The sequence below is a fragment of the Gracilinanus agilis genome, chromosome 1 (assembly GCF_016433145.1).
Source record: "Gracilinanus agilis isolate LMUSP501 chromosome 1, AgileGrace, whole genome shotgun sequence".
In the NCBI taxonomy this organism is placed as follows: Eukaryota; Metazoa; Chordata; class Mammalia; order Didelphimorphia; family Didelphidae; genus Gracilinanus; species Gracilinanus agilis.
In genome coordinates, this window is record NC_058130.1 from 731,490,546 (window position 1) to 731,517,245 (window position 26,700).

Genomic DNA, 26,700 nt, shown 5'->3' on the forward strand with positions numbered 1-26,700 from the left:
GGATTAGGCAGTGGGGGTTAAGTGACTTGCCCAGGGTCACACAGCTAGGAAGTGTCCACCTAGTTGCCCCCATGAGGTAATCTCTTATAACAAGTCCCTAGCTCTATTCAATTTAGAATTTTCTGCAGATTTATCATTTCAACATTTAGCATTTACTAAATTCTTTGGGTAAGGGGGCAGGCAGACATTGTTTCCTGGATGCCCAAAGTCTGGCAAAGCTAATGTCAGGTTTACAGAACACCTGACAGGTTTTTTTTTTTTGTTTTTTTGTTTTTTTTTTAAATATATATTTTTAAACCCTTAACTTCTGTGTATTAGTTCCTTGGTGGAAGAGTGGTAAGGGTAGGCAATGGGGGTCAAGTGACTTGCCCAAGGTCACACAGCTGGGAAGTGTCTGAGGCTGGATTTGAACCTAGGACCTCCCGTCTCTAGGCCTGGCTCTCAATTCACTGAGCTACCCAGCTGCCCCCAGTTTTTGTTTTTTTTTTAAAAAGGGCTTCACATCCATTTTGATCTGATTCTCACAAGAGCCCTGTAAGGTAGGAAACAGAAGCATTATCCTCATATTGGAGAATGGAAGTTCAAGGAGGTCAAAAACTGTCATTTTAAATTTTTTTTGTCCCTAGTGTAGGGCTCTGTACATATTTCTTTTCTTTTCTTTTTTTTTAAACCCTTAACTTCTGTGAATTGACTTATAGGTGGAAGATTGGTAAGGGTAGGCAATGGGGGTCAAGTGACTTGCCCAGGGTCACACAGCTGGGAAGTGTCTGAGGCTGGATTTAAACCTAGGACCTCCTGTCTCTAGGCCTGGCTCTCAATCCACTGAGCTACCCAGCTGCCCCCTCTGTACATATTTCTTAATTGAGTTGAATGGGGAAATTGAGGCCTGGAGAACTTAATTCATCTATGATCTTACAGCTGATAAATGGAAAAGCTCCTTTGCTCATATCAGTCTTTCTGCTGTTCTTTCTAATATATTGGCTTGGTAATTACTGGAAGCTGAGAAGACCAAGGCAAAAAGATGGTATTTGTATACATAAGAATCCTCATACAAGTCCACCACCTTTGCTGGGGACTCGGTCCAATACAGTAAACATTTATTAAATTCTTGTGATTGGCAGAGCCCTGTGCTGGGAGTACAAAAACAACTAAAGTCTATACCCTCCAAGGGCTTACATTGTACTGTATGGGAGACCTAGAAATAGATAAATATATGCATGATAATTTGAGGAGTGGATTGCTAACAGCAAGGAAGGATCCTTTTTTTCTACAGGAAATCCTGTAGAAATCATAGAATTTAAGAATTGGAAGGGACTTCATTGGCTGTAAGGCCCAACCTGTACATAAAAGGAACTTTCACAATGACATACTTGACAAATGGTCATTGGCCTCAGCCTGGAGACCTACAAGTAGTGAGGGAATCCTCCATCTCTCAAGGTAACCCTTTTTGCTTTTGGAGAGGTATAATTTTTTTTCTTTAAATTTTATTTTATTTTTTCCCCAGTTACATGTAAAAGCAGTTTCCAGCATTTTCCAAAGAATATTGAGTCTCGATTTTTTTTTTCCTTATTCTTCCCCTGTCCCCAGATGGTAAGCAGTCATATAGATTTTATATGTGTAATCATGTAAAACAGTTTTCCATATTAATCCTTTTGTGGAAGGAAATGAAAAAAATCAAAAAAGTTTAAAAAGTTATTTTTCTGGAAGCAGAAAGCATTTTTTATCATGAGTCCTTTGGCATTGTTTTGGATCATTGTATTTCTGAGAATAGATGTTATTTATAGTTGTTCATTATAAAGTATTCCTGACATTTTGTACATTCTTGTACATGTGTACAGTATTCTGTTTCTGCTTATTTCACTCTGCTTCAGTTCATGTGAGTCAGTGATTCCTAAAGTGGGTGCCACTGCCCCCAGGTGGGTCCTGCAGTGATCCAGGGAGCGGTGATGGCCACAGGTGCATTTATCTTTCCTATTAATTGCTATTAAAATTTTTTAGAAATTAATTTCCAGGGGGCTAAGTAATATTTTTTTCTGGAAGGGGGGCAGTAGGCCAAAAAAGTTTGGGAACCACTGATGTAAGTCTTTCCAGGCTTTTCTGAGCTCCATCTGCTTACATCCATTTCTTACAGCATGATAGTATTCCATTATAATCATATACTATAACTTACTCAGCCATTCTCCAATTGATGGGGATCTCCTCACTTTCCAATTCTTTTCTCCTATAAAAAAGAGCTGTTTTAAATATTTTTGTGCATATAAGTCCTTCCCCTTTTTGTTTTTATCTCTTTGGGATACAAACCTAGTAATGGTATTGCTGGGTCAAAGGGTATATATACTGGCTTATATAGCCCTTTAGGCATAGTTCCAAATTGTGAAGAGCTGTAATTGTTAAGAAATTTTTCCAACATCAATCCAAAATTTTTCTTTTCCAACCCCTTCCCCCAACACTTCTGATTCTACCCTCTGGAGTCACTCTCTAGTCCTGCCTTCCAATGACAGATTGTCATATACTTGAAGATTTGAATCTTCTCCAAGCCAAACATGCCTGGTGCCTTCTCTCTGCAGGCTTCTCTAGGGAAACCTGGTTAAGATTGATTATAGGTGAACTGATGCTGAGTGAAACGAGCAGGACCAAGAGAACATTGTACACAGAAAGTGAAACATTGTGGAACTATCCAATGTAATGGACTTTACTAGTAGTAGCAATGCAGTGATCCAGAACACTCCTGAAGGACTTAGGAAAAAGAATGCTATCCACATTGAGAGAAAGAACTGTGGGAGTAGAAATGCAAAAGCAAAGCATATGACTTATCACTTATCTATAGGGGCATATGAATTGAGGTTTTGGCATTAAAAGATTTCTCTATAGCGAAAATGAAAGATTTGGAAATAGGTTATCAGCTGATGACATTTGTACAACCCAGTAGAATGGCTTGTTGGATCTTGGAGGAGGAGGAGGAGGAGGAGGGAAAGAAAATGAGTCAGGTAAACATGGAAAAATATTCTTAAAATAAATAAATAAATAAATAAATAAATAAAAAGATTGATTATAGGGCCAGCTCGGTGGCTCAGTGGCTAGAGAACCAGGCCTGGAGATAGGAAATCTTGGGTTCAGATCTGGCCTTAAACACTTCCTAGCTGTGTAAAACCTGGGCAAATCATTCAACCCCAATTGCCTATCCCTTACTGCTCTTCTACCTTAGAACCTATACTTAGCATTGATTCTAAGATAGAAGGTGAGGGTTTTAAAAAGAAAAATGATTGTAAGATGTCCCTATGACCTACTCAGAGTCCTTGATGTTCACGAAGATACAGTCCAATGCTCCAGCCTGTCAAAATCCTTTTGGGTCCTTTTGACTGTCATCTGGCATGCCAGATTCCCTTTAAGTTGGGAGTCAATTTGCAGATTGGATGAGTCTGCCCCCTATTGCTTTATCTGTGCTATCAATGATTGTCCAACTATTCTGGACTAAGCACAGATCCTCAGAGGGCTTTCTGGGTTCTCCCTGCCATGCTGACACAGAGTCATTGGCAAACACTCAGTGAGTCTGGTCATTTCTGAATCCATGTAGTTGTATATTATGTGATGCATCACATTTCCACAAAAGTGATAGGAGAAACTTTATCCATAACTTTGCTCAAGTTTAGGTAAACTCTGTCCCTATCCTTTCCCTCATTCACTAGGCCAAAAGCTGTCAAAAAGGGAAATGAGGTTAATCTGACATGACATGATAAAGCTATTTATGCTGGGTCTTTGGATTCTCCACTTCCCTTTCCAAATAAATATTTGCTAACAAGCTCCTTAATAATCCTTTTGAGAATTTTCTCAGGAATTGAAGTCAATCTCACTTTTATTATTTTTTAAATTAAAATTCTAATTTAAACATTTCCCCAATTACATGTAAAAACAGTTTCCAACATTTTAAAAAGAATTTTGAGTTTGGTTCTGTTTATTTTATGCTGTATCTGTTCAAACATAACAAATGAGCAACTCTGCCTTATCTCTGTTGACAGCTTTCCTCACCCCGTGAAATCCTTTCCTCAATTTCCCTTGCCATTCTTGGGTCATTCTGACCTTTAGCATTCCTGATGCCTTTTTTATAGAACTCAGCCATGTTCTCATATTCATCTTCTCTTTCTTGGTTTTGCTTCTATTTTTTTCTATGTTTCGTTTTAAAATCTAAGTTGATTGGTGAGTTCCTTATACGTCCATGTTGGTTTCTTTAGACAAATGCCATTTTTCCTCCTCAATGGAATTATTTCCTTTTGTATCTTCCGAATTTCATTCATGAACATCTCCCTTCCCTCCTGAGCTTACTTCCCTGAGATCTAATTCATTTCTTCCTCCCGAGTCTTTGAAATCTGCTTTCCTAAAATCAAGGGTATCTACATGTCAAATTGCCCAAATTTCCTCTCCTCTATCACAAACTGTGGATGGAATGATCACTTCCCCTAAGGTTCCCATCATTTTCATCCCAGCAATTAGGGCCTCCTTTTAGTAAATTCAGATCCAAAATAGAATTTCCCCTTTTGGTTCCTCTGCCTTTGGAAGGATGAAATTATCATTAAAGTAAATCAAGAGGTGAATCCAGGGTGGGCAGCTAGATGGCTCTGTGGATAGAGATTTCAGACCTGGAGATGGGAGATCTTGGGTTAAGATCTGGCCTTAGTCACTTCCTAGCTAGGCAAGTCACTTAACTACAATTGCCTAGTCTTACCTTTCCTTCTGCCTTGAAACTGATATTTAATATAGATTCTAAGACAGAAAGTAAGGGTTTTAAAAAGCTCTAAGAGACAGGCTGCAGAGGCTAAAGGTAGTTGCTGGATCCCTAGAATACCATGGGGATCTAGTTGGAATGTTGTTAAAGACTTGAAGGGGAGTCCAATTCAGTAAGGCTGGAAAGGAGGTCTGGTGCCACCTGGGGTAGAGCTTTAAAAGTCGAGCTGATGAGTTTGCATTTTATCCTGGAGGCAGTGCCCCACACCCCCAAATTTCCCTCCTCAGAATTTGGTCTCTCTGGACTTTTCACCAGCTTTAAAAAGAAACAGACCTTGGGGGCAGCTGGGTAGCTCAGTGGATTGAGAGCCAGGCCTAGAGATGGGAGATCCTAGGTTCAAATCTGGCGTCAGACACTTCCCAGCTGTGTGACCCTGTGCAAGTCACTTGACCCCCATTGCCTACCCTTGCCACTCTTCCACCTATAAGTCAATACACAGAACTTAAGGGTTTAAAATAAAAAAAAAAAAAAGAAAAGAAACAGACCTCATCTCAGCAATTGGTATTGGTAAAACAGTTGTTTGGGGCTTAGATTACATTTTCCCATAGAAATTGTGAAGTGGCTACTTTCCCGACTTAGAGATCTCCAAGTTCAGTCCTCTCATTTTGTACAAGAGGATACTAAGACATGAGAGAAGGGGCTTGAACCAAACGACTACAATTCAGGAATCTGAAAATCCAAAATCAGCATAGCAACCTATTTCAGGAACTGAACCAACATTTCATTACATTCGAGCCCCTAATTCTGACTATAAGGCAGCAAAAAAATTGGGGCTCGCCACAATCTTATTTTCTTCTGTTCCATCTATAAGGCATAGGCCATTCTCCTTCCTTGTCACTGTAAAGAACTCTTCCCAAGTCCCACGTCCCAACATCCAACCAGCTATCGAGTCTTACTGATTCTACCCCTTTGATGCCAAGAGTCTATAGCCCCCAATCTCCATTCTCTGTCATCCCTCTCATTCAGTCCTTTTTCACTTTTACCCACTTCCTAAATGGCTTCCTACCTCCGGTCTCTCCCTTCCTCTACCTGTACTTGCCACCCTTGCCAAATAATCTAATGAACAGTTCTTACCTTCCCACTACCTAAAAACCTCAGTAGCTCTTCATTGCCAGCCAGATCAAGTACAGGTTCCTTATCTGGGCTTTCCAGGCCTTCTGAGAAATCCTCTGATTTTGTTCTTCCTTCTCCTGGCTCTGTGCATCTGCTCATTTCATCTCCTGTATCTGAAATGTGGTGCTCTCACATCTCTGTCTTTTTTGAAGTCCCTTCATTCAAGAAACTATGTAGGTTTGTACCTTTCCTTTTGTAATTAGTCTAACTTGATTACAATTATTTTTCCTTTTTAAAGTCCTTACCCTCTGTCTTGGTGTCATCTCTTTAAGACAGAAGAGTAAAATAAAATAAAATAAAATAATTAAAATAAGACAGAAGAGCAGCAAGGGCTAGATGATCAAGTCAAGTGACTTTCCCAAGGTCACACAGCTAAGAAGTATCTGAAGGCAGATTCCCCTGACTCCAGGCCTGGCTCTATCCACTCTATCTGGCTGCCCTGATTATTGTTATTTATAGACATGTTTTAGCTCCCCAACTAGATGGCCAACTCTTTGAGTTCACAACCTGTGATTTCGTTTTAGCCTCTCTACTACCTAGGATAGGTATCCATTATTGAATTTATTTAAATTTCTCCAAAATTCCAAGTTGGCTTAATGCCAGATGAGCCTCATATACACTGAAAATGAAGAAAACTGCCCCGCCTTATTGTTCACACACTTTGCTGGTGCTCAGATAGGCCTGAACTTGGCTTATTCTGCCCTGCTCAGAAAGCCCAAGGGGATCCCGAGGTTGTCACTACAAACTCTTTTTGGGGACGTTTAATCCCCTTCCAAATTGATACGTGTTATTCTCTCTCACAAACTATGTGGTCGGCTCAAATTGAACTCCTTCCTGTTCTTCATACACAAACCTCATTTCTATTTTTCTACAGTCTTTACACTGACTGTCTCCCAGGCTTGACTTCTCGAACCCCCAGCTTTCCTTTAAAGCTCAGCGTGTGTGCCACTTCCTACATGAGGCCTTCCCTGATCTATACCAGCTACCAGTTCCTACCTGCTCATGCAGTTCCCTTTTATTTGCCTTGTAGATACAGTATTTACTCAGACAAATATTTATGTGCTTTCCCCCATTAGTATGTAAACTCATAACAGGAGAAATTGTTTCCTTTTTATGGTTTTCTTGCACAGCCCCTATCACTGCACTTCAAAGAGAATAGGTGCTACTGACCAATGGATTGTTTCCATGTGTTCATCCTAATGTCTTTTCTTCTTTCTAGCTTTCTAGCCCGGAAAAAGAAGTTGAAAGAGATGTCTTCTTGTACAGAGCTTACCTTGCACAGGTGATGATGTTCTAGACTTTGTAACTCACACACATCCTTCATTTAGAATTTCCCTGCCCACATAATGAGGTTAGGTTGCCCCCTTATTATCCATTTGCTTAGTTTTTGTAGCAGATTGAAATGATAACAATAACAGTCCTTCAAGCTGAGCTGGGAGGGACATAAAACATTGAATTTTACAATTGGAAGGAGTGTGAACTGTCAAAGCTAGAAGAGAACCTGAATGATCATCTCTTCCAGATATCTTGTTTGATGGAGGAAGAATTGAAGACTCAAAAGCCACCAACCTCACCCCCTTTATCTCATGTCATCCTCTAAAGACTATAGGCAGATTACGAAGTATAGTACAATGAAGATAATTTAATTTTTCTTTGATGCCTGAGGACTAGGTCATCATTGAGAAAACCAGTGGTCACTGTATAGTACCATTAGATAAGATATAGATGTTATAAAAGATTTATATAAAATTTATCCTTAAGCCCCAGGCATGACAAAGGAGCTGTATTTTGAAATAAAAGCTAAATGTGGCTTAAAAAAAAATAATAAAGGCTGTAGACAGAGTGGATAGGGAGCCAGTCCTGGACTTGGGAGTCCTGGGTTCAAAACTACTCTCAGATACTTCCTAACTGTGTGACCCTGGGCAAGTCACCCTATTGTCTAGCTCTTTCCACTCTTCTGTCTTAATATCGATACTTGGTATCTAGTCTAATTCAGAAGGTAAAGATTTTTTAAAAAAGAGAATAAGTCCCGCTCTGCCTACAGTTTAAGATACAAAATATCTAAGATATTAAGTATCAAGTCCAAGGCAGAAGAATGGTAAGGACTAGGCCAGTGGTGGGGAACCTTTTAGACAACTGCCTATGCTTAACCTCCCCCCTTCCCCCCCCAGACCAAGTGCCCCTGCTGCCACCTTAACCCAGGCAAGGGAGAGAGAAGTACAGAGGAGCAGCGAGGCATGGTGGAGAGGCACAAGGGAGCAGCTCCACTCAAGGCCCTCTGCCTTTCTAGTAACTGACTCTGGCAGGCAATGGCGTATGTGCCCACAGAGAGTCTGTCTCTGTGTGTCATCTTTGGCACGTGTGCCATAGGTTCACCATCATGTAGGCAATGGAGGTTCATCAAACCTAACACCTTCAGTCTCCAGGCCTGGTGCTCTGTCCACTGTGATACCTTGCTTCCCCCTTATCTTCTCTTAATAGAGAGGAAAAGTACTTCAGAGATCAGTGCTTTGTTATTAAAATGCTTTATTAATACTTTTTGGATTATTCTCATTTTCTAATAACTTCCTCCCCACCACCAATAGAGTCGTTTATGACAAAGGAGTCTAGATAGGACTAAACAAACCCACCCACTGGCTACACGCATGGATTAATCAATTATTCTGGAATCAAGATGGTCATTACTTAGGTCCCAGTTCAGAAATCTTGGCCTTGTTCAAGTGATTGTTGCGTACACTGGCCCCATGGTTTTATTTATTTTACCCAGTATCTGTTCAAACAAGTCTTCAAGTTTCTCTAAATTTTTTTGTATTGGCCTTTTCTAAAGAGGCAGCACTAGAGTCAGGGAGGCCTGGCTTTCCTCAGCCACAGACTTTGTGGCCATGGGGAATGCCCTTGACCTCTCTCTGTGTCCCAAGAGAAACTCCAAAGTCTGGGCTACAAATTTCTCAGCCACCTTAATGGAAAAATTTGCACAGGAGAAATTGCCCACAGAGGAGAATACTGGGTCTGATCTCCACCTCCCAAAGCAATCCTTATAGTATAATAATATCCTTTTAAATTCTCCTCCGTAATATAGGATTTATGCAAGATCCCTTGCATTTGCAAAATTACCCTAGGCAATCCTGTCAGTTAGGAGAATGGAACTTTGGCCCGGCAAGTGCCAGTCCCAAAACCTGACAGTTTGAGCTAGGACTATAAATACCCCTGCAGAACCAACCTGGGGGTTCTGATTTCCTTGACCTCACCCAGACACCCAGATACCCCCTGACTTCCCCTCGGGGACCCCAGGAGGTGGAAGGGAGGTGGAAGGGAGGTTTGGGTGGTGGAAAGTGGGCAGGGTTTGGATTAGAGTAGCCTAGGAACAGAGATATCTCTAAACCAATTCATCAACTATATCTGGCTAGCTGGTGGGATACAACATAAGGGCAGTACCAAACTATCCCTGGCTGAGGGGCTGGTTCCCTCAGTCTGACCTTACCTTCTAGGTCCACTGCCAACACTTGCCAGTTGCCCTAGCAACAGCCTCTCAAGAGCCCTGTACCCTCTTACCTCAGTTTTCCATTCTGTGTTAAAATAAGCCCTTAGCTTGAAACTGATTCTGTTGTCAATATAACATCATCCTGGGCTAAGGGGCTGAGGAGAGGGGAGCACAGCAACCACGTGACTCTAAAGGAGGTACAGGGCAAGCATCCATTTTGTCCAGGAAGTGTGTGAGCTTCACTTCCTGTTGAGTTCTCCTTTCACTCCAGCAGGGAGGGGCTCCACACTCTCCACCTTAAAGGAGCCTATAGATAGCAGGGAGACTGACTGGGCATCACAGCCCAGGCTATACATCCCTGACCATCCCAAATACCAGCTATAGTAGTTACAGGCTCCCTGGCCCAGGTGACTCACCTGTACCACCAGCTCCCCAGTTATCAGCCACTATTACCCCCTTATTACAGTTTGGTGAGCCAGGTAGGAGCCCTGTTCTGCCCTCTCCTCAGCCCCTTAGTCCAGGAAGGTGTTATATTGACAACAGAAATTCAGTTTCAGACTACGGGCATATTTTAACACAGAATGGAAAACTGAGGTAAGAGGGTACAGGGCTCTTGAGAGGCTATTGCTAGGGCAACTGGTAAGTATTGGCAATGGACTTAGAAGGTAAGATCAGACTGAGGGAACCAGCCCCTCAGCCAGGGGTAGTTCGGTACTGCCCTTACGTTGTATCCCACCAGCTAGCCAGATATAGTTGATGAATTGGTTTAGAGATATCTCTGTTCCTAGGCTACTCTAATCCAAACCCTGCCCACTTTCCACCACCCAAACCTCCCTTCCACCTCCCTTCCACCTCCTGGGGTCCCCGAGGGGAAGTCAGGGGGTATCTGGGTGTCTGGGTGAGGTCAAGGAAATCAGAACCCCCAGGTTGGTTCTGCAGGGGTATTTATAGTCCTAGCTCAAACTGTCAGGTTTTGGGACTGGCACTTGCCGGGCCAAAGTTCCATTCTCCTAACTGACAGGATTGCCTAGGGTAATTTTGCAAATGCAAGAGATCTTGCATAAATCCTGCATTACACCTCCTTGGGAGGTGGGATGGGGAGGTGGGAAAGACTTCCTAGAATGTAGGACTAAGTCAAGATACTCCTTAGTTATATTGAACTATTTTATTTTTCTTTTTTATTCCTTGTTAAGGGACGGCTCCCTGGCAGAGTAAGAGTAGAGGAATCTATTGGGAAATCTAGGTGATGCAAAAATGAGATAGCAATATTTTAATTTGTAACCTCTATAATAACAACTAACATTTACATTGCACCTATTGTGTGCCAGGTACTGGGATGAGTATTTTGCAAATATCTCATTGGTCCTCACAATAGCCCTGGGGGAGAGCTGCTATTATGTCCCCCATTTTGCAGATAAGGAAACTAAAGGACAAGTGAAGTGACTTGCCCAGGGTCACATGGGTAGGAAGTGTCTTAAGACTAGATTTGAACTCTGATCTTCCTGACTTCTAGTCCAATGCTCCATCCACCCAACTGCCATATAGCTGACAAATAATGGGTTTAGGATCTTCTCCCTCCCTCCAAGTCCAGTGACCTCCCTGATGCAGCCCCGTGTCACAGAGAGGATATTGATCTGGGCTTCCTTATGTCTAGTGTTGAGGCTGCTCCCTTGGGGAAGGCAATCCCCAACCCTGAGGACAGAGAAGGCAATAGGAACCCTGGCTCCTGGAACCCCCAGCACTCCAGAGGTCCAAACTGCTTTTATGAATGATGGAAATGATCCCATGAGATGTCTCTGTGCTCTCCTCAGAGAAAGTATGGTGTGGTACTGGATGAGATTAAAGCCACCTCCTCTCCGGAGCTCCAGGCTGTCCGCATGTTTGCAGAGTATCTCTCCAGTGAAAGCCAGAGGTGAGTCGGAAGGGCCTGGTGCAGATGGACAGGTGGACAAAATGGCAGTGTCTTAGTTTCCTCATCTGTAAAACAGGGATGACATTTGCCTACCTAGCTCATGGGCCTTTTGTGAGGAGTGAGTCACCATTGAGATGTGAGTGATTTATTGCTATCATTAAAGGGCAGGGATCTCTCTAGGCCTCAAATTCTGTGGGACCATCTGACCTGCCCCAACTTTTGCCAGGCCCCAGGCTTGCTCCAGAAGCAGACCAAGGAGCCCAGAGGAAAAATACTTTCATGGACTCTTTACCACTAATACTGCTGCCACCATGCCTCCCCTTCCCTTCATCCCCATTAATTAAAGGCTTCTTATTGTCCAGAATGCTGAGACTACAGTGGATCTTTCCCAGTACTTGAAATTAAAGTCTTCATTGCTCCTGGATTTCATATTTCACAAAGGAAAATTTACTGGGGAGGTGTACCCTTCCCTTTCCAGGCCCCAACTTAATAGATGTTTGACATCAATTTTAGAAATAAAAATTATTACACTTACAAAAACAGATGTTTTTTAAAGGGGGAGGAATTTTGAAGTTGGAAGAGTCACTAGGGTGTATAGCATATGCAGTGTGAGAGCTGAGAAGACTCTTAGGACTCAGGATGGCAGAGTGGGGGAGAGCTTAGAACAGAGAATGTCTGAGCTGGGAGAGACCTTAGAACAGAGAATATCAGAGCTGGGAGAGACCCTTAGAATACAGGATGTCAGAGCTGAGAGTACTCTTAAAACAGAGAATGTCCAACCTGGGAGGGAGCTTAGAACACAGGATGTTAGAGCTTGGAAGGGGCCTTAGAAATAATCTAGTCCAGATCTCATTTTTCAGATAGAAAATGAGACTCAAAGAGGAGAAATTAGTGCTGGTTTTAGGCTGTGACAGAGACCAGTGTCATTAGGGATTCTTTATTGGGCTGTCCTGAGCCTGTACTCAAGCATCTAATCTCTGCTTCTATGGCAGTATCCCATTTGAGCCTGGCACAGCAGGCAGGGGCAGGGGGAAAGGGATTACACCGACGAGATTTCTGCTTCTCTGAGAATCCCCAGGTATAATCTTTCCCAGAGCACCATATTAATTGAGGAAAGTACTCACAAATGCTATCAGTGTCTATTGGGGCTGTCCTAATGATCCCTAAGCTTCCTCTCCACTGTACCATTCTGAAATCCCTTCTAACTCTGACATTCTGTGAATCTGTGAGAATATTTCTGCCTAGGATTAATAGAGCCCAGGAGATCTGAGGGATTGGGGGCAAGGGATGCCCTTTCCCCTCAGCAAGTCCTGACCACTTCTTTCTTGCAGAGAGGCAATTATTGCAGACCTGGACCGAAAGATGGCCAAAAATGTTGACGTGGCCAATACTACCTTCTTGTTGATGGCGGCTTCTATCTATTTCCATGACAAGAACCCTGACGCCGCCCTGCGCACACTGCACCAGGGAGAAAGCTTGGAGTGGTGAGTGTGGTTGTATTTCATCATCTCCCGCCTCCCCCCAACACCCTTCACCAAGCACAAGGAGGAGGTCAGGGGCAAAGACATTCTTTGGGATGCAAAGAGTTTCTTTGGATGGTTGTCATAGAAACAGATGAATGAGACTCGTCTGGAAACATGTAGACCCTTCCAAAGCCTGTGTGTTTGGAAGCCTGAGCGCCACATTTGTATTCTGGGTAGATGCTCCTCCCTGAATGGTGAAGGACTCGGCTTCAAGGACATGGCCCAGAGGCCTGAAAGCACCTTTCTTCCCTTTGTGTTGGACTCTGGTCTGGGTCTTTCTCCATAAACTAGTTTAGCTGTGCTGTCTCTCTTCAGCACTGTTCTTTCCCCTCTCCCAGGCGGAATCCAGGATCACTTGTCCCTTAACAAGTGGCAGATCCAGCAGGCTCAGAGCTGTATTCCAGTCAATTCAATAGGCTTCAAGTCTAGCATTTTTTTAAGCACCTACTATGTGTCAGGCACTGTGCTAAGTCCCGGCAATACAAAGGCAAAAAACGGAACCTGTTTAAACTGGACCTCACAATTGAATGGGAGAGACAACATGCAGATAACTCTGTGGAAACAAGATACAGACAAGATAAACTGGTAGTCTCACAGGGAAGGCACAAAGCCTTAAGGAAAACTTTGAGAAAGGCTTCCTGTAGAAGATGAGATTTTAGCTGTATCCTGAAAGAATCCAGGGAAGCTGGGAGTCAGAGGAGCACAGGGAGGAAGGTTGAGGCATAGGGGAGAAACAGAGAAAATGTGAAGTGAGGAGACAGGGGGAACAGCCAGGAGGCCTGTGTCACAGAGTGAGGGGGCAGGGGGCAAAAAGATTAGAAAAATAGGAGGAAGCCAAGTTATAAAGTGCTTTGAACACCAAACCAAGAATTTCTTATTTGATTCTGGAGGCAATAGGGAGCCATGTAAGTTTATTGAGTAGAGGAGTGGCATGGTTGGACCTGGATGTATTCAGGAATACATCAGGAATGGATGTATTAAGGAAATACATAAAGTGTCACCATGTAATGCTATGTGGTCTTTCCTGGATGATAGAAATTGAAACAATGGGGTCCAATGGAACAGGTGCCAAATTTGAAGTCAGAAGATCTGGGTTCTAATCCTGGTTCTTCCACCTGCTACCTGTGTAATGACTTCAAGACAAGTCCCTTCACTTTGCCACGCTCAGTCTCCTCTTTGTCTTTAGTCATATTAGATGACTCTGAAGTACTTTCTGGCCCTGAAACTCTGATTCTGTGACACATCCTTATTCATCAAGGGCTTTGTGTCCATAAATACCAGTTAGAGTGTGGTAAAGGCACAGGAGAGATGCTTCCACCCCAGCCATTCTGCCCCTGGGTCTCTGCCTCTTTCCTCCCCTCCTTCTCATGCTTTTTGGTTGGCTCGGTCCCCTCTCCCTTTCCAGACCTTCCTGATCCCTTTGGCTCTACTGGCTGCCATGTTCCATGCTGTTTCTATCATTAATCAGCCACCCCCTAACTCTGCACCCCCACTCCTGCCATTTCTCACCTGCCCTTTCCTCATTAGCCTTTTCTCTGCTTCTGCCCAGCATCCCTGGGGAAAACCTGACACCAGGCCGTTTTTGCCTACTACACATTGGTGGTGGCTGAAGCTTCTGGGCCCTGTCTGCTGCCCAGCAGTCCTTCTACTCCCGCCTGCTTTATTGAGTTCCAGGCCCCATCCCCACCACAGCTATTCTAAACCTGTTCCTGTCCCCATGAATTCCCAGCACCCCTCCTGCCCTCTTTGTGTAGTTGACTTAGATTCCCTGAGAAGAAGCAGACCAAGTCTCTTCCCTCCCTTGCATCCCTCAGTGCCCTGGCTCACCAGCCTCCTCCCAGAGGAGGAGATTGTCCTGCCCAGAACTGTGCCCTTGATCCCATCCCTCCCCATCTTCCTGTGGCATCATAACCTACATTTGTCCTTTTATGACCTTCTGTCTATCTGCATCTAAGAAGCTCCAAACCATCTCATGTCTCCTTTTCCTTTAAGTGTGAAACTTCCTTTTTTCCTCCTTTAAACCTTTACCTTCTTTCCTAGGAACAGCTCTAAGATAGAAGAACAGCAAGGGCTAGGTCATTGGGATTAAGTGACTCACCCAAGGTCACTCAGCCAAGAAGTGTCTAAGACTAGCTTTGATCCCCGGACCACCCTGACTCCAGGCCTGGTGCTTTATCCTTTGCTCCCTAGCTGCCCCCCTAGTGTGAAATATCTTGAAAAAACTGTCTATACCCATCTCTGGTCTCCCTGTCCCTGTTCCCAGGTCTTGTCAGACCCAGGCTATTTGGTACCTGTCCCCTCCCCGCCAGCCTGGCTGACCTGCCCTGAGCCTTGCTAATAATACTTGCCCCATCACCCTCAAAGAGTTACGAGAAGGGGTCTTTGTAAATCCTAGAAAGATGGGGAATAAGAACTGGACCTGTGCTTTCATTGGCTTTGGGAATTCCAGGATGTAGAAATGCCTTCTTCCAGCCCAGGTGGCACCTTCTCTGTACTTTTTCATCTTCAAGTGGGCCAGGGCACTGAGGTGCAATGCTTGCCCTGGTACTAGCCAGAATGTATCTGAGGCAGGACTGGGTTTGGGGGCTCTGCCCACTCTTGCACACTATGTCTGTGGTTGACATCAATGCATTCTAAAAATTCGAGCTAAGATTCCTCTCATCACCTCTGCCTCCCTTTTGTTCAGTCCTTATTCTCTGGCTTCTTTGTAGCTTGTGACCCAGAGGATCGTCCCCTTCTGGCCACTTGTGGTTCCTGGGGCTCAGACCCCCTCTCTTCCTATCTCTCCTTACCCAGCACCTTTTTAACTTCAGAAGAGGAGTGAGTCCTCCAGCACCTCTGCCTTCCCAGACGTGGCTCTGCCTGATCATCCCTCTGGTACCTCAGAGTTGCTTCCCTGTTCTTCCTTCTCACTTGCCTGTTGCTGTCAGTGGCCCCCTGGCACTCAGGCTTCCATGTTCTGGTCCCAGATGTTAGACTGGATCTCTTTTCTCCCTCCCCTCCCGAAGCCAGCTAGTTACCGGGTCCTCATTTCTGTCCCTGCAGCATCTCTCCATGGTCTCTTTCTCTCTAGTCTCATCTCCACTCCTGTTAGACAAGGCCTCGTCTCTGCCTGGACCACCTCTTGGCTTCCTCTCAGCTCTCAGGGCCTCCTTTCTCCCTGCCTCCCCTTGCCTGGCTGCCACTCTCTTCTTCACTCTTCACAGACTGGTCATTTTATCCCTGTAACTGGGAAGTTTCAGGGGTCGATGCCTGCTTGGGAAAGTTTCGAATGCTTTTGCCTAGCATCAAAAGCCTTGGCTCAACCTTAGCCTGTTTCTTACACTTTGATTTATGTATTTTGTGCTCTCTGTGTTCTAGCCAGACTGGGTGATTTACTGTTCTTTGATCAGCTCCAGCCTCCTGGCCTTTGCTCATGTTGTTCCCTTCCATATGCAGCCCCTTTCTTCCCCTGCTGAATTTCTATATTCCTTTGAAGCCCAGCTCAAAGGCCATAATCTTTTGGCTTTTTAAAACCCTTATCTTCTGTCTTAGAATCAATACTGTGTATTGGTTCCAAGGCAGAAGAGCAGTAAGGGCTAGGCAATGGGGATAAAGTGACTTGCCCAAGGTCACACAGCTAGGAAGTGTCTAAGGCCAGATTTGAACCCAGGATCTCCTGTCTTTAGACCTAGCACTTCATCCACCAAGCCACATAGCCCCCTCCCAAAGGCCATAATCTTTATGGCACTTGCCCTAGTTTTTCTCCATCCTCCCCTAGCTGTTGACAATGATGACCTTTTTCTCCTTGGGTCTGACTTGGCTCTTCTCTGAAGAACTTCGCTATCTTTTGTTGTAGTTACTCATGTTTGCATCCCATCCCAAGGCTCTACAGTTAGCTCCATGTTTGGTACATGGCAGATAACTGGTAAATCTTTGTTGTCTTGAGTTTACGTAGCATTGGGGCTAGTCCTTAAAAGACAAAGAGGATTTGAAATGTTAGAGATCAAAGCTCAGGTGCTCCAGACATCAGCGCTGGAATTCATGGAGGCACAAAGGTGAGAAAGTGGTCCATTTAGTATTGGAGGAGAGCAGGGTGAGGTGAGGCCCTTTCTGGAGGGGGATCCTGGACTGTAAATAGCCAGCAAGCATAGTTATTAGCCTCCAAGATAGGGATCCGTTGAAGGGCTTTTAATGAGAATGTAATAATTTGTTCAAGGCCTATTATCAAAATTCTGCTCCTTCAGGGGAAAGATAAGCTCAGTGTGAGATATTTGCCGGAGATTCCCTGCATTGACCTGTGAGCTACTCCTAACCCAGAGCTGCACAAATTGAACAAAACATCCTTAGCACTCCCTGACCACCCTACCACCCCACAGGGCTTCAGGAGGGTTTTTGTTCCTTGTCCTTTTTCTGGCACTCCTAGTCTAGAGATCACAGCCCTTCCCCTCCCTCTTCTGCCAGGATCTTCTCTGCATAACATGTATCCTTTGGCTGGTCACAGGGCAGAACGTGAGGGTACTGGGTCTACACCCTGGGTGAGCTTAGACAGTGATGGGCAACCTTTTGAGCTTGGTGTGTCAAAATTCGCCAAAAAACCCAGCATAACTTGGGTGGTATGTCACTTTGAGAAAAAAAACATAATTTCATGATATTTATAGTTTAAATAGCAAAAATGTATAATTGTAATACATAACTGTATTTAATAAACCAAAATAGGTAAATTAGTATAGGTAGAATTGTCATCTATTGTGCACAGAGTGTTTACACTACACTACAGCAAATGTTTCATCCTCGGCATGCGGCCCCATACTTCTCTGTATGTGGCTGCATGCGACCGCGTGTCATCAAAAATGGCTACACACGCATGTCATAGGTTTGCCATCACCACCTTAGAGGAGTCGCCAACAGGTTCATGATCTCCTGACTTCCCTGAAGCCAGCATGCTTGAATGACATGGAGCCAAAAGGACCTGAGAGCTTGCCTTTCTCTCTCTCCAGTGCTTCCTCATAAGCCCATGAAGTAGGAAATGAGAAGATTTATTCCCATTTTACACATGAGGAAACTGAGGCTCAAAGAGGCCTTGCAGCTAGACTGAGGCTCCTTGATGAGTGAGAGGAAGAGCTGAGATTCAACCATGACTCTTCACTAAGCCCCAGCATGCCTTGTTGGAGCATGTCTGAGAGATTACAACAGAAGGCATTCATACAGAAGACACTGGCTGGGGGTCGTGGGTGGGCTCTGGACACCCAAGTTCAGTCTCACTTGCCCACAAACTAGCCATATGCCCCTGGACAAGTGACCAAGCTTCCTGGGATGACTCTGAGCTGCCTTCTAAGCCATAGAGTAACAGAAATGTCCCTTGTTATTGTGATCGGCATTACTTTTAAAATGAAAAGGTATCAAGTAGTTTGTTTGCAAGGAGGAAAGGACCAGTTGTGGCCAGTCTTCAGACCAGGATCTGAAGGATCAGCTCCTGTGGGTGCTGCAGGCCTGGAAGGGATTTCTCCCACCATGCATCCTGGAGCCCTTGACAGGCTCTGGGCCTGACGACTCCCCCCTAGCTCAGCTGGCAGATCCCACCTTGAGTCCTCTGGCCTCCTGGGAGAAGCTTCTGTTCCAGCTGGAAAGTTGATTAACCACCAACCCCAGCCTAGCTGGGCCACCCCGAACACTTTGTGGGCTCATGATCTGCAGGTTTGAGCTTTCCTCATGACTTCCCCTGCACACCTTGAATGTTGCTGCCTCTGGATTTCCTATTCTTTCTGTGTCCTCTTTTCTCTCTATCCCCCTTTTTCCTACCATTGAACTTGGGTAGCTAGGAGACAGTCCTTGGCCTCTTTGCAACTCCATTCAAATGCTAATTTCTCTGAAAGCCTCAGTGATGCTCTGATAATCCTGTCCTCTTAGATCCCTGTGACCTTTGGGAAGGGGTTTTTCCCAGGGAATGGTATCTTGGTTGCCAGGGAGGCCTGGCTCTTCAGGCTGGCTGGTCTTCTTAGCTTTTTCCTTCAGCCAGCATTGCCACAAGGCCTTAGGGGGCTGACAACTAGAAAAGATGGGAGATTATCCGGGTGCCCTGGCCTACTTGTGCCCAATGTATTTAGAGAGGTTGGGACTGACCTCCTTTATTGTCCTTCTTTCCAAACAGCATGGCCATGATTGTGCAAATACTCCTGAAGCTGGACAGATTGGACCTAGCCCGGTAAGAGCTCATGCCAGAAACACCCAAGAATCTTAGACAATAGTTTACCACCAGCCTCCCTACAGCACAAATCCCCTCTCTGGTGTCCCTGAAAGTGATTGTCTCACCTCCACTCAAATACCTCCACAGAGCTCGCCTCCTCTTCTGGATGACTTTAATTGTTTGGAACTTTGTCCTTTGTGCTGAGGATAAAGGGAGTTTTCTGCATCTTCTGCTTCTAAGGACAAGCAGGACAATTCTAATTCATCTTCTAGGGGACAGACTTACAAGCTAATTGAAGAGAGAGATTATGGATCTTCCAAATCTGCTCTTTTTTAGGCTAAACATTCCCACTTCCTTCAGCTAGTTCCTGGATGACTTGTTGTGAGGAAGATAAGATTAGTTATTGATTAGGTATTAAGTACATAGCAGGAAGGAGCTGGAGCTGGGAATTCCAAGATGGAATGAGGGAGCAGGAAGAAGTGATTTGTGCTCAGGGGTTAACACCAACTGTGGTTAGCCCTGGGAGCACTCAGAGTAAAAGGACATCCTATATCCTGATTTTTCCCCTGGGATCTTGTGAGGTGGTAGCATCTAGCAAAGAGTCAAGATCTACAGTCCTGTGCCAAGGAAGAGGAGGAGTTTGGGATCTATCTGGTGGACAGAGTCTTGAGCACACCTTCTCAACTTGGTACCTGAGACTACCTTGGCTCTTGGCATCCAGAGATCATCAGTGGATTGCAGTGAGAATCCCAAAGCCACAAAGCCCCTAGATGAGCTGCTTAAGCCTGGCAGGTTCCAGGTCTGAGGCAGTCACCAAGAGACTCCACTGCTCCTTGGGCCCTGTCAGTTTAGATTACTAAGTTAGTGTAGAAATAAGTCTTTCCTTTCCCTGTGGGTTATGTCATTAGATTTAAGGTTTTAGAGTAGATATTCCTATCCCACCTTTTAATTGTTCATAATTAAACCCAGTTATATCCTGTTACCTTGTCTGTTGAATTCAAGGCCTCTGGCCAGAGTGACAGTTGGCTAACTGTCATTTGTCAGTTAGGAGCAGCTTGGCTGTTCAAGTCTTCAATGTCCAGGTCTAGTCTCTCATAAATCCCAGTGTGTGTTCCCACAAACCACTTAGTTTATTTATAATATCCCTGGTGACCTCATTACCCTTACTTATATTTCCCACACTTTGGAATCCCTTTCCACTGCCTTCCTTTGAGCTTACTTGCACCACAGCCCTCCTGAAATGGGGTCCCCCAACCTGAGCACTGTCCTCTTCCTCCTGGGGTCTGACCAGAACAGAGCACTCCCTCCTTCCATTAGCCTTATATAAATTTAGCCTCAGGGCTGCTAGGTGGCTCAGTGGATAGAGCCAGCCTAGAGATGGGAAGTCCTGCCTTCACATCTGGTCTCAGATACATCCTGGCTGTGTGACCCTGGGCAAGTCACTTTACCCCCATTGCCCAGCCCTTACTGTTCTTCTGCCTTAGAATCGATACTTAGTATTGATTCTAAGGCAGAAGGTAGGGTTTGAAAAAAAAGCAGTTCAATGAAATTTAACTACCGCATTAACCACGTCCAGCAGGGTCTGCGGGGTTCCACAGCCATAGCCTTTGTGTCCCTGGCCCTGGCCCCCCCTTCAGAGAGACCAGGGGTATTTTCTGCCCTATTCTTTGCAACCAGCCTTGACCATCTTAACTACACAGTATCTAGTTTCAGGTTTTTTTGTTCTTTCACATTGTTGTAGTTACTGTGTATGTTGTGTTCTTGTAATGATTCTACAAAAACAAACAGCTTTAAAGACCTAAGAGCTCTGATCAGCACAGTCGTCATTCATGATCGATGGGGACCACGCCTGTTGGCTGCCTCAGCCTCAATTCAGGGTGCACAAGAAGGTGTAGGTTTTTGGGACCCAGCCAGTGCAAAAATGTGTTTTCTTTGATTTCACACATTTACTACAATAGTTTTGGTTTTCCTTTCAGTGGGGACAAAAGGAAGAGTGTGGGAAGAAGACCAAAATTTTTGCTTGTTAAAAAGAAAAACTTAAAAAAATGTTATAAGGAAATTTTTCAGCAAAACTGACTGACAGGGGCAGCTGGGTAGCTCAGTGGAGTGAGAGTCAGGCCTAGAGACAGGAGGTCCTAGGTTCAAACCCAGCCTCAGCCACTTCCCAGCTGTGTGACCCTGGGCAAGTCACTTGACCCCCATTGCCCACCCTTACCACTCTTCCACCTATGAGACAATACACCGAAGTACAAGGGTTTAAAAAAAAAAACTGACTGACACACAGATGACTACAGATTTCCAAACCTATGGTCCCTCACTTCTATGAAGAAGAATTATCTTCTGGGAGCTCTTCTGTATTCTCTTCCTTTCTCCTCTCCTTGATCTGCACCGAGTTCATCAGCTCTGTGGTTGAAGGTGGAGAGCATGTTTCATCATCAGCCCCCTGAAACTGTAGGGGATCACTATGCTGGTCAGAGTTCCTAATTCTTTAAAAATTGTTTGTCTTTACAATAATATTGTTGTAGAAATTGTTTTCCTGGTTCTGCTCACTTCCTTCTGATTCAGTTCATACAAGTCTTCCCAGATTTCTCTGAAACCGTCCCTTTCATCATTTTTTTTTAATTTTTGTTTTGAATATTTTCCCATAGTTATGTTTCATGTTCTTTCCCTCTCCCCCCAAACCCCTCAACCCCCCTTAGCCGACACACAATTCCATTGGGTTTTACATGTATCATTGATCAAGACCTAATTCCATATTATTGATAATTGGACTAGAGTTATCGTTTAGCGTCTTCATCTCCAATAATATCCCCATCAACCCACGTGTTCAAGCCCTTTCGTCATTTTTTAACTTTTACCATTTGTCTTAGAATTGATACTAAGATTTTTGGTTGCAAGGCAGAAGAAAAGTGGTAAGAGCTAAACATTGGGCGTTAAATGACTTGCCCAGGGTCACACAGCTAGGAAGTGTCTCGGGTCAGATTTGAACCCAGGACTCTCCCATCTTTAGGCCTAACTCAATCCATTGGGCCACCTTTCATCATGTCTTACAATGCAATATTATTTCATCAGATTCATAATAATAGCTAGCATCTATATAGCATTTTAAGGTTTTCAAGGCATTTACAAATATTATCTCATTTGATCTTCACAACAGCTCTAAGAGGTAGATGCTATTATTATTTCCATTTTACAGGAAAGTAAGGTCGACATTCCTTTGTTGATGGATGTGAAGGATATGAATAGGCAGTTTTCAGAAGAAGAAATCAAAGCTATTAATGGTCACATGAAAAAAATGCTTTGAATCATTACTAATTTGAGAAATTCAAATTAAAACAATTCTGCAGTATCACCTGACACCTATCGGATTGGCTAGCATGACACAAAAGGAAAATGACAAATGTTGGAAGGGATGTGGGAAAATTGGAACACTAATACATTATTGGTGAAGTTGTGAACTGATCCAACATTCCAGGGAATGATTAGGCCTAAAGGGCTATAAAACTGCATACTCAGATCCACAATATCACTACTTTGTGTCCCAAAGAGATCAAAGAAAAGGGGAAAAGACTTTATTTGTATGAAAATATAAGCAGCTCTTGTGGTAGCAAAGAATTGGAATTTGAGGGGATGCCCACCAATTGAAGAATGCCTGAGCAAATTGTGGTATATAATGGTGATAGAATACTATTGTGCTATAAGAAACGACAAGCAGAATGATTTCAGAAAAAACTGGAAAAGGGGAAGCTGGGTGGCTCAGTGGATTGAGAGCCAGGCTTGGAGACAGTAGGTTCTAGGTTCAAACGTAGCCTCAGATACTTCCTAATCGTGTGACCCTGGGCAAGTCACTTAACCTCCATTGCCTAGCCCTTACCATTCCTCAGCTTTGGAATACAAAGTATTGATTCTAAGAAAGAAGGTAAAGGTTTAAAAAAAAAGAAAAACTGGAAAAACATACATGAACCTGTGCAGAGTGAAGCAAAGTAAACAGAACAAAAAGATTGTACACAATAACAATAATATTGTATGATGATTGACTGTGAAAGACTTAGTTACTTTGATCAAGGCAGTTCCAAAAGATCCATGATGAAAAAATGCTATCCATACATTTCTTAGCTGTGTGACCCTAGGCAAGTCACTTTACCATTATTGATTGCCTAGCCCTTGGCACTCTTCAATCTTAGAACTGATACTAAGTCAGAAGGTAAGGGTTTAGAAAAAGAAAAATGCTCTCCATCTCCAGAGAAAGAACTAACAAACTCAGAATACTTTGATTGAAGCATACTTTTTTCTCCTTTATTTTTTACTATTTTCTTTTGCAGCATGGCTAATATGAAAATATATTTTCCATGATTTCATATGTATAATCAGTATCAAATTGCCTTCTAAAGAGGGGAAAGGGTTAGGTGGGAGGAAAAGAATTTGGAAAAGTTTTTTAAATGAGTGTCAAAATTGTTTTGTTTTTGTTTTTTAACATATAATTAGGAAGCATTTAAGAAAATAAACAAAAAATTAAAAAGACAAACCTGAGGCAGACAGAAGCTAAGTGAATTGTCCAGGATCACATGTAGTAAAGTGTCTGAGGCAATTTTTGAACTCAGATCTTCCTGTCTCCAGGCCCTGTGTTTTATCTATTGTGCCACCTTATTGCTTCATTCATGTATCATATACCATAACTTCAGTGATTTTCCTGTTCCTGGACACCACCTCAGTTTCCAATTCTTTGCCACCACAAAGAAAGCCACTCTCAATATTTTCGTGTTGGGTCCTTTCCCCTCTTTCTTTGGTCTCTTTGGGATATAGACCTAGTCACAGTGTCACTGAGTCAAAAGATATGCACAGTTCAATAGTTTTTGGGGGGGGACATAGTTCCAAATTGCATTCCAGAATGGTGGGACTGGTTCACAGGTCCACCAATAGTGCATTAATGTGCCTGTTTTCCCATAGCCCCATTTTCCATTTTTCTCAAATTTTTTCCAATCTAAGACTAAGCCTAGCACATAGTATTTGCTTAAGAAATATTTATTGACTGACTGACTGACTGATGGGTATGAGATGGAACCTGAGTTGTTTTAGTTTGTACTTCTCTAATTATCGGTGTTCCAGAGCTTTTTTTTTTCATTTGGCTATTGATGGCTTGGATTTCTTCCTCTAAAAACCACTTATTAATATCCTTTGTCTCTTTACCAATTGGAAATGACTTTTATTCTTATACATTTGAATCAGTTCTCATATATCTTAGAAATAAGACCTTTATCAGTCAAACATGCTGCAAAGATTTTTTCCCAGTTTCCTGCTTCTCTTCTAATTTTAGCTCTTCTAATTTTGCTTATGCATAAACTTTTTAATTTTATGCAATCAGAATCATCCATCTTACTTCCCGTGATGTTCTGTAATCTCTTATGTGCTCATGACCTGTATGGGACCTTTCTATCTTTATCCTCCTTGGGGTCTGCTTCTAGCTGTGTAATCTCTGGGTCAAAAGGTTTGGACTTTTTAAAAAAATTATATAAATTGCTTTCCAACATAGTTGGATCAACTCATAGCTCCATTCAGGCTGTATTATTGTGCCAGTTTTCCAAAGTTTCTTACTCAGCCCTGACTCTCCTTTCTTCTTTTTACTACAGCAAGGAACTAAAGAAGATGCAGGAGCAAGATGAGGACGCCACTCTGACGCAGCTAGCCACTGCCTGGGTCAACCTGGCCATGGTGAGTCCATAGAGGGAGACCCAGCTGTGACCACTGTGACCCCCACTGGCCAGGATGAGCCAGGCCCGCTTCCCAGAGCAGGGCTCAGCAGGCAGTTTCCTGCACTGAGTGAACCAGAGAGTGTGACCTGCAGTTGTGGTTATGCCGTGTGAATGGAAAACATTCTCTCCCCGCCCAATGTCCCTCCGTGTGCAGTCATCTCCTGAAGGGAAGTGGACTCTCTTTTCATTTCCAGTAACCTTACATCTCTTGCTACAGGAAAGGACTGATGTTTGGTATTAGAAGTATAAAGACCAGGGCAGCTGGGTGGCTCAGTGGATAGAGAGCCAGGCCCGGGGATGGGAGGTCCTGGGCTTAAATCTGGCCTCAAACACTTCCTAGCTGTGTGACCCTGGGCAAGTCACTTAACCCCCATTACCCAGCCCTTACCACTCTTCTGCCTTGGAACCTTAGAACTGAGACTTAGTATGGATTCTAAGACAAAAGAGTATAAAGACCAACATCAAGAAAGGGGCCTTAAGCCATTATCTAAATATCCGACCAGTATCTCCTTTAGGATAGCCCAGGAGGTGCAGTGCCTTTGCACATAGAGGATTCAGCACTGTGCAGGAGAAACCAAAGATTCCATTATCCTGCAGATTGTTAAATAGATTCCTCTTGTTGAGCAGAAATCTAGCTCTCTACCTCCCTATTCATATTCAGCGTTAAGGGGAGTTCTCCCTTCTGGAGAGCACGTCTAGTTCCTCTTCCCCATGACAGCCCCTCTGATCTTTGAAGACATCAGTCCTGATTTCCCCTCAGTTTTTCTTCTCCAAAACGAACATCCCCAAGTGCTTCACCCAACAAACTTGCTAATCCCAGTTCTGCCTTCTGGGCCCACATAAGATACGTGCAGAAATACTTGTGTTGGCATCCCCTCCAGGACCTTGAGAACAAAGACAGTCTCTTGCTCACCTTCCTCTCTCCAGCTCTAAGCATGGGGCTATGGGAGCGTGGATGCTTACTGGTAAATGATGGTGGAATGAATGGCTCCAGGGCTTGTCCCACAGAAGAATATTTTGGGGAATGACTTAGTCTTGCATGCTTACTATAGTGGCACCTCACTGGTAAGTGGTAGACAAGTGACATGTCTAGAGCAAGGGGCTATAAGAGGGCCTGAAGCTACAGGTCCCATCCCGAATGATCCCAACTGTGCCTGTAGCTCAGCCAGTGTCGTCCTCTTCAGAGTTGACTTTTACCATCCATTTTGAGTTGTGAGGCCTGCTATCCCTTGAGGTAGGTCAGTCTACTCCTCTTTTCTCCCAAAAGAAGTTGGCCAGGGCCATCTTGGCAGCAGTGCCCAGCAGTGAGGGTGATAATAGTGGGCTCCCCTGCTACAGGGTTCTCTGCCTTGCCTTCGAGGTCAGGGTTTGCTCTTCCTGCTAAGGAAAGAGAGCAGGCTGCAGACCACTTTCCTCCAATGTTCCTTGTCCTCTCTGGGAGTTCATTAGTTCCATCTCTTTCCTTTTGCATCCTTTTTCCAAATATTGAAGCCATTCTTCCTTGCCCATCTCTCTTGGCAGCGCAGCCTGTCTTTGACTGGGCTTTTCAGGATTCTGACAAGCTTCTTTGTCAGACAGCTGATTGCTGTTTTCAGAAAGCTCTCTCAGGAACACACAAGGCATTCACGGCATTCATTCACCTGGACTATGTCAAGTGCCAGTATCCTGGAGCCCAACAGATTTGTTTCCCCAAACCTTGGACCTTTTCCCTGGCTTGATTTTTGTATAGAAAACAGAAAATTCCCACTTGTGGAGTTTTCAGCTTGCCCAGCTTTTCACAGTAAGGAGGCTAGAACTGCCTTATGAATGATTCCCAGAGCTCAGGCCGTGTCTCTCATTTCCTGCCTCTGCAGAGTCAAGGGGGTCAGAGCTTTGAAGTTCTCGGAGGGACACATTGGTGACTAGAATGCCAGATCCGCAGCTGAGAGACCCCGAGTTCTGCTCCTGACTCTGTGTCTGACTTAGTTCATATCTC

At 44.0% G+C, this 26,700-nt stretch overlaps 1 protein-coding gene across 3 annotated transcripts in view; it reads left to right on the top strand.

Annotated features, from left to right (window-relative positions):
• COPE (COPI coat complex subunit epsilon) overlaps window positions 1-26,700 on the top strand; it is a 31,658-nt gene that overhangs the window by 2,243 nt on the left and 2,715 nt on the right. For 2 of the 3 annotated variants that reach the window (XM_044672255.1, XM_044672275.1), the window contains exons 2-6: window positions 7,113-7,175; window positions 11,186-11,286; window positions 12,618-12,770; window positions 18,940-18,993; window positions 24,603-24,684. In XM_044672255.1, coding sequence (XP_044528190.1) covers window positions 7,113-7,175; window positions 11,186-11,286; window positions 12,618-12,770; window positions 18,940-18,993; window positions 24,603-24,684 — 453 coding nt within the window. The remainder of the gene's footprint in view (window positions 1-7,112; window positions 7,176-11,185; window positions 11,287-12,617; window positions 12,771-18,939; window positions 18,994-24,602; window positions 24,685-26,700) is intronic. The other variant, XM_044672265.1, reaches the window with a different exon arrangement.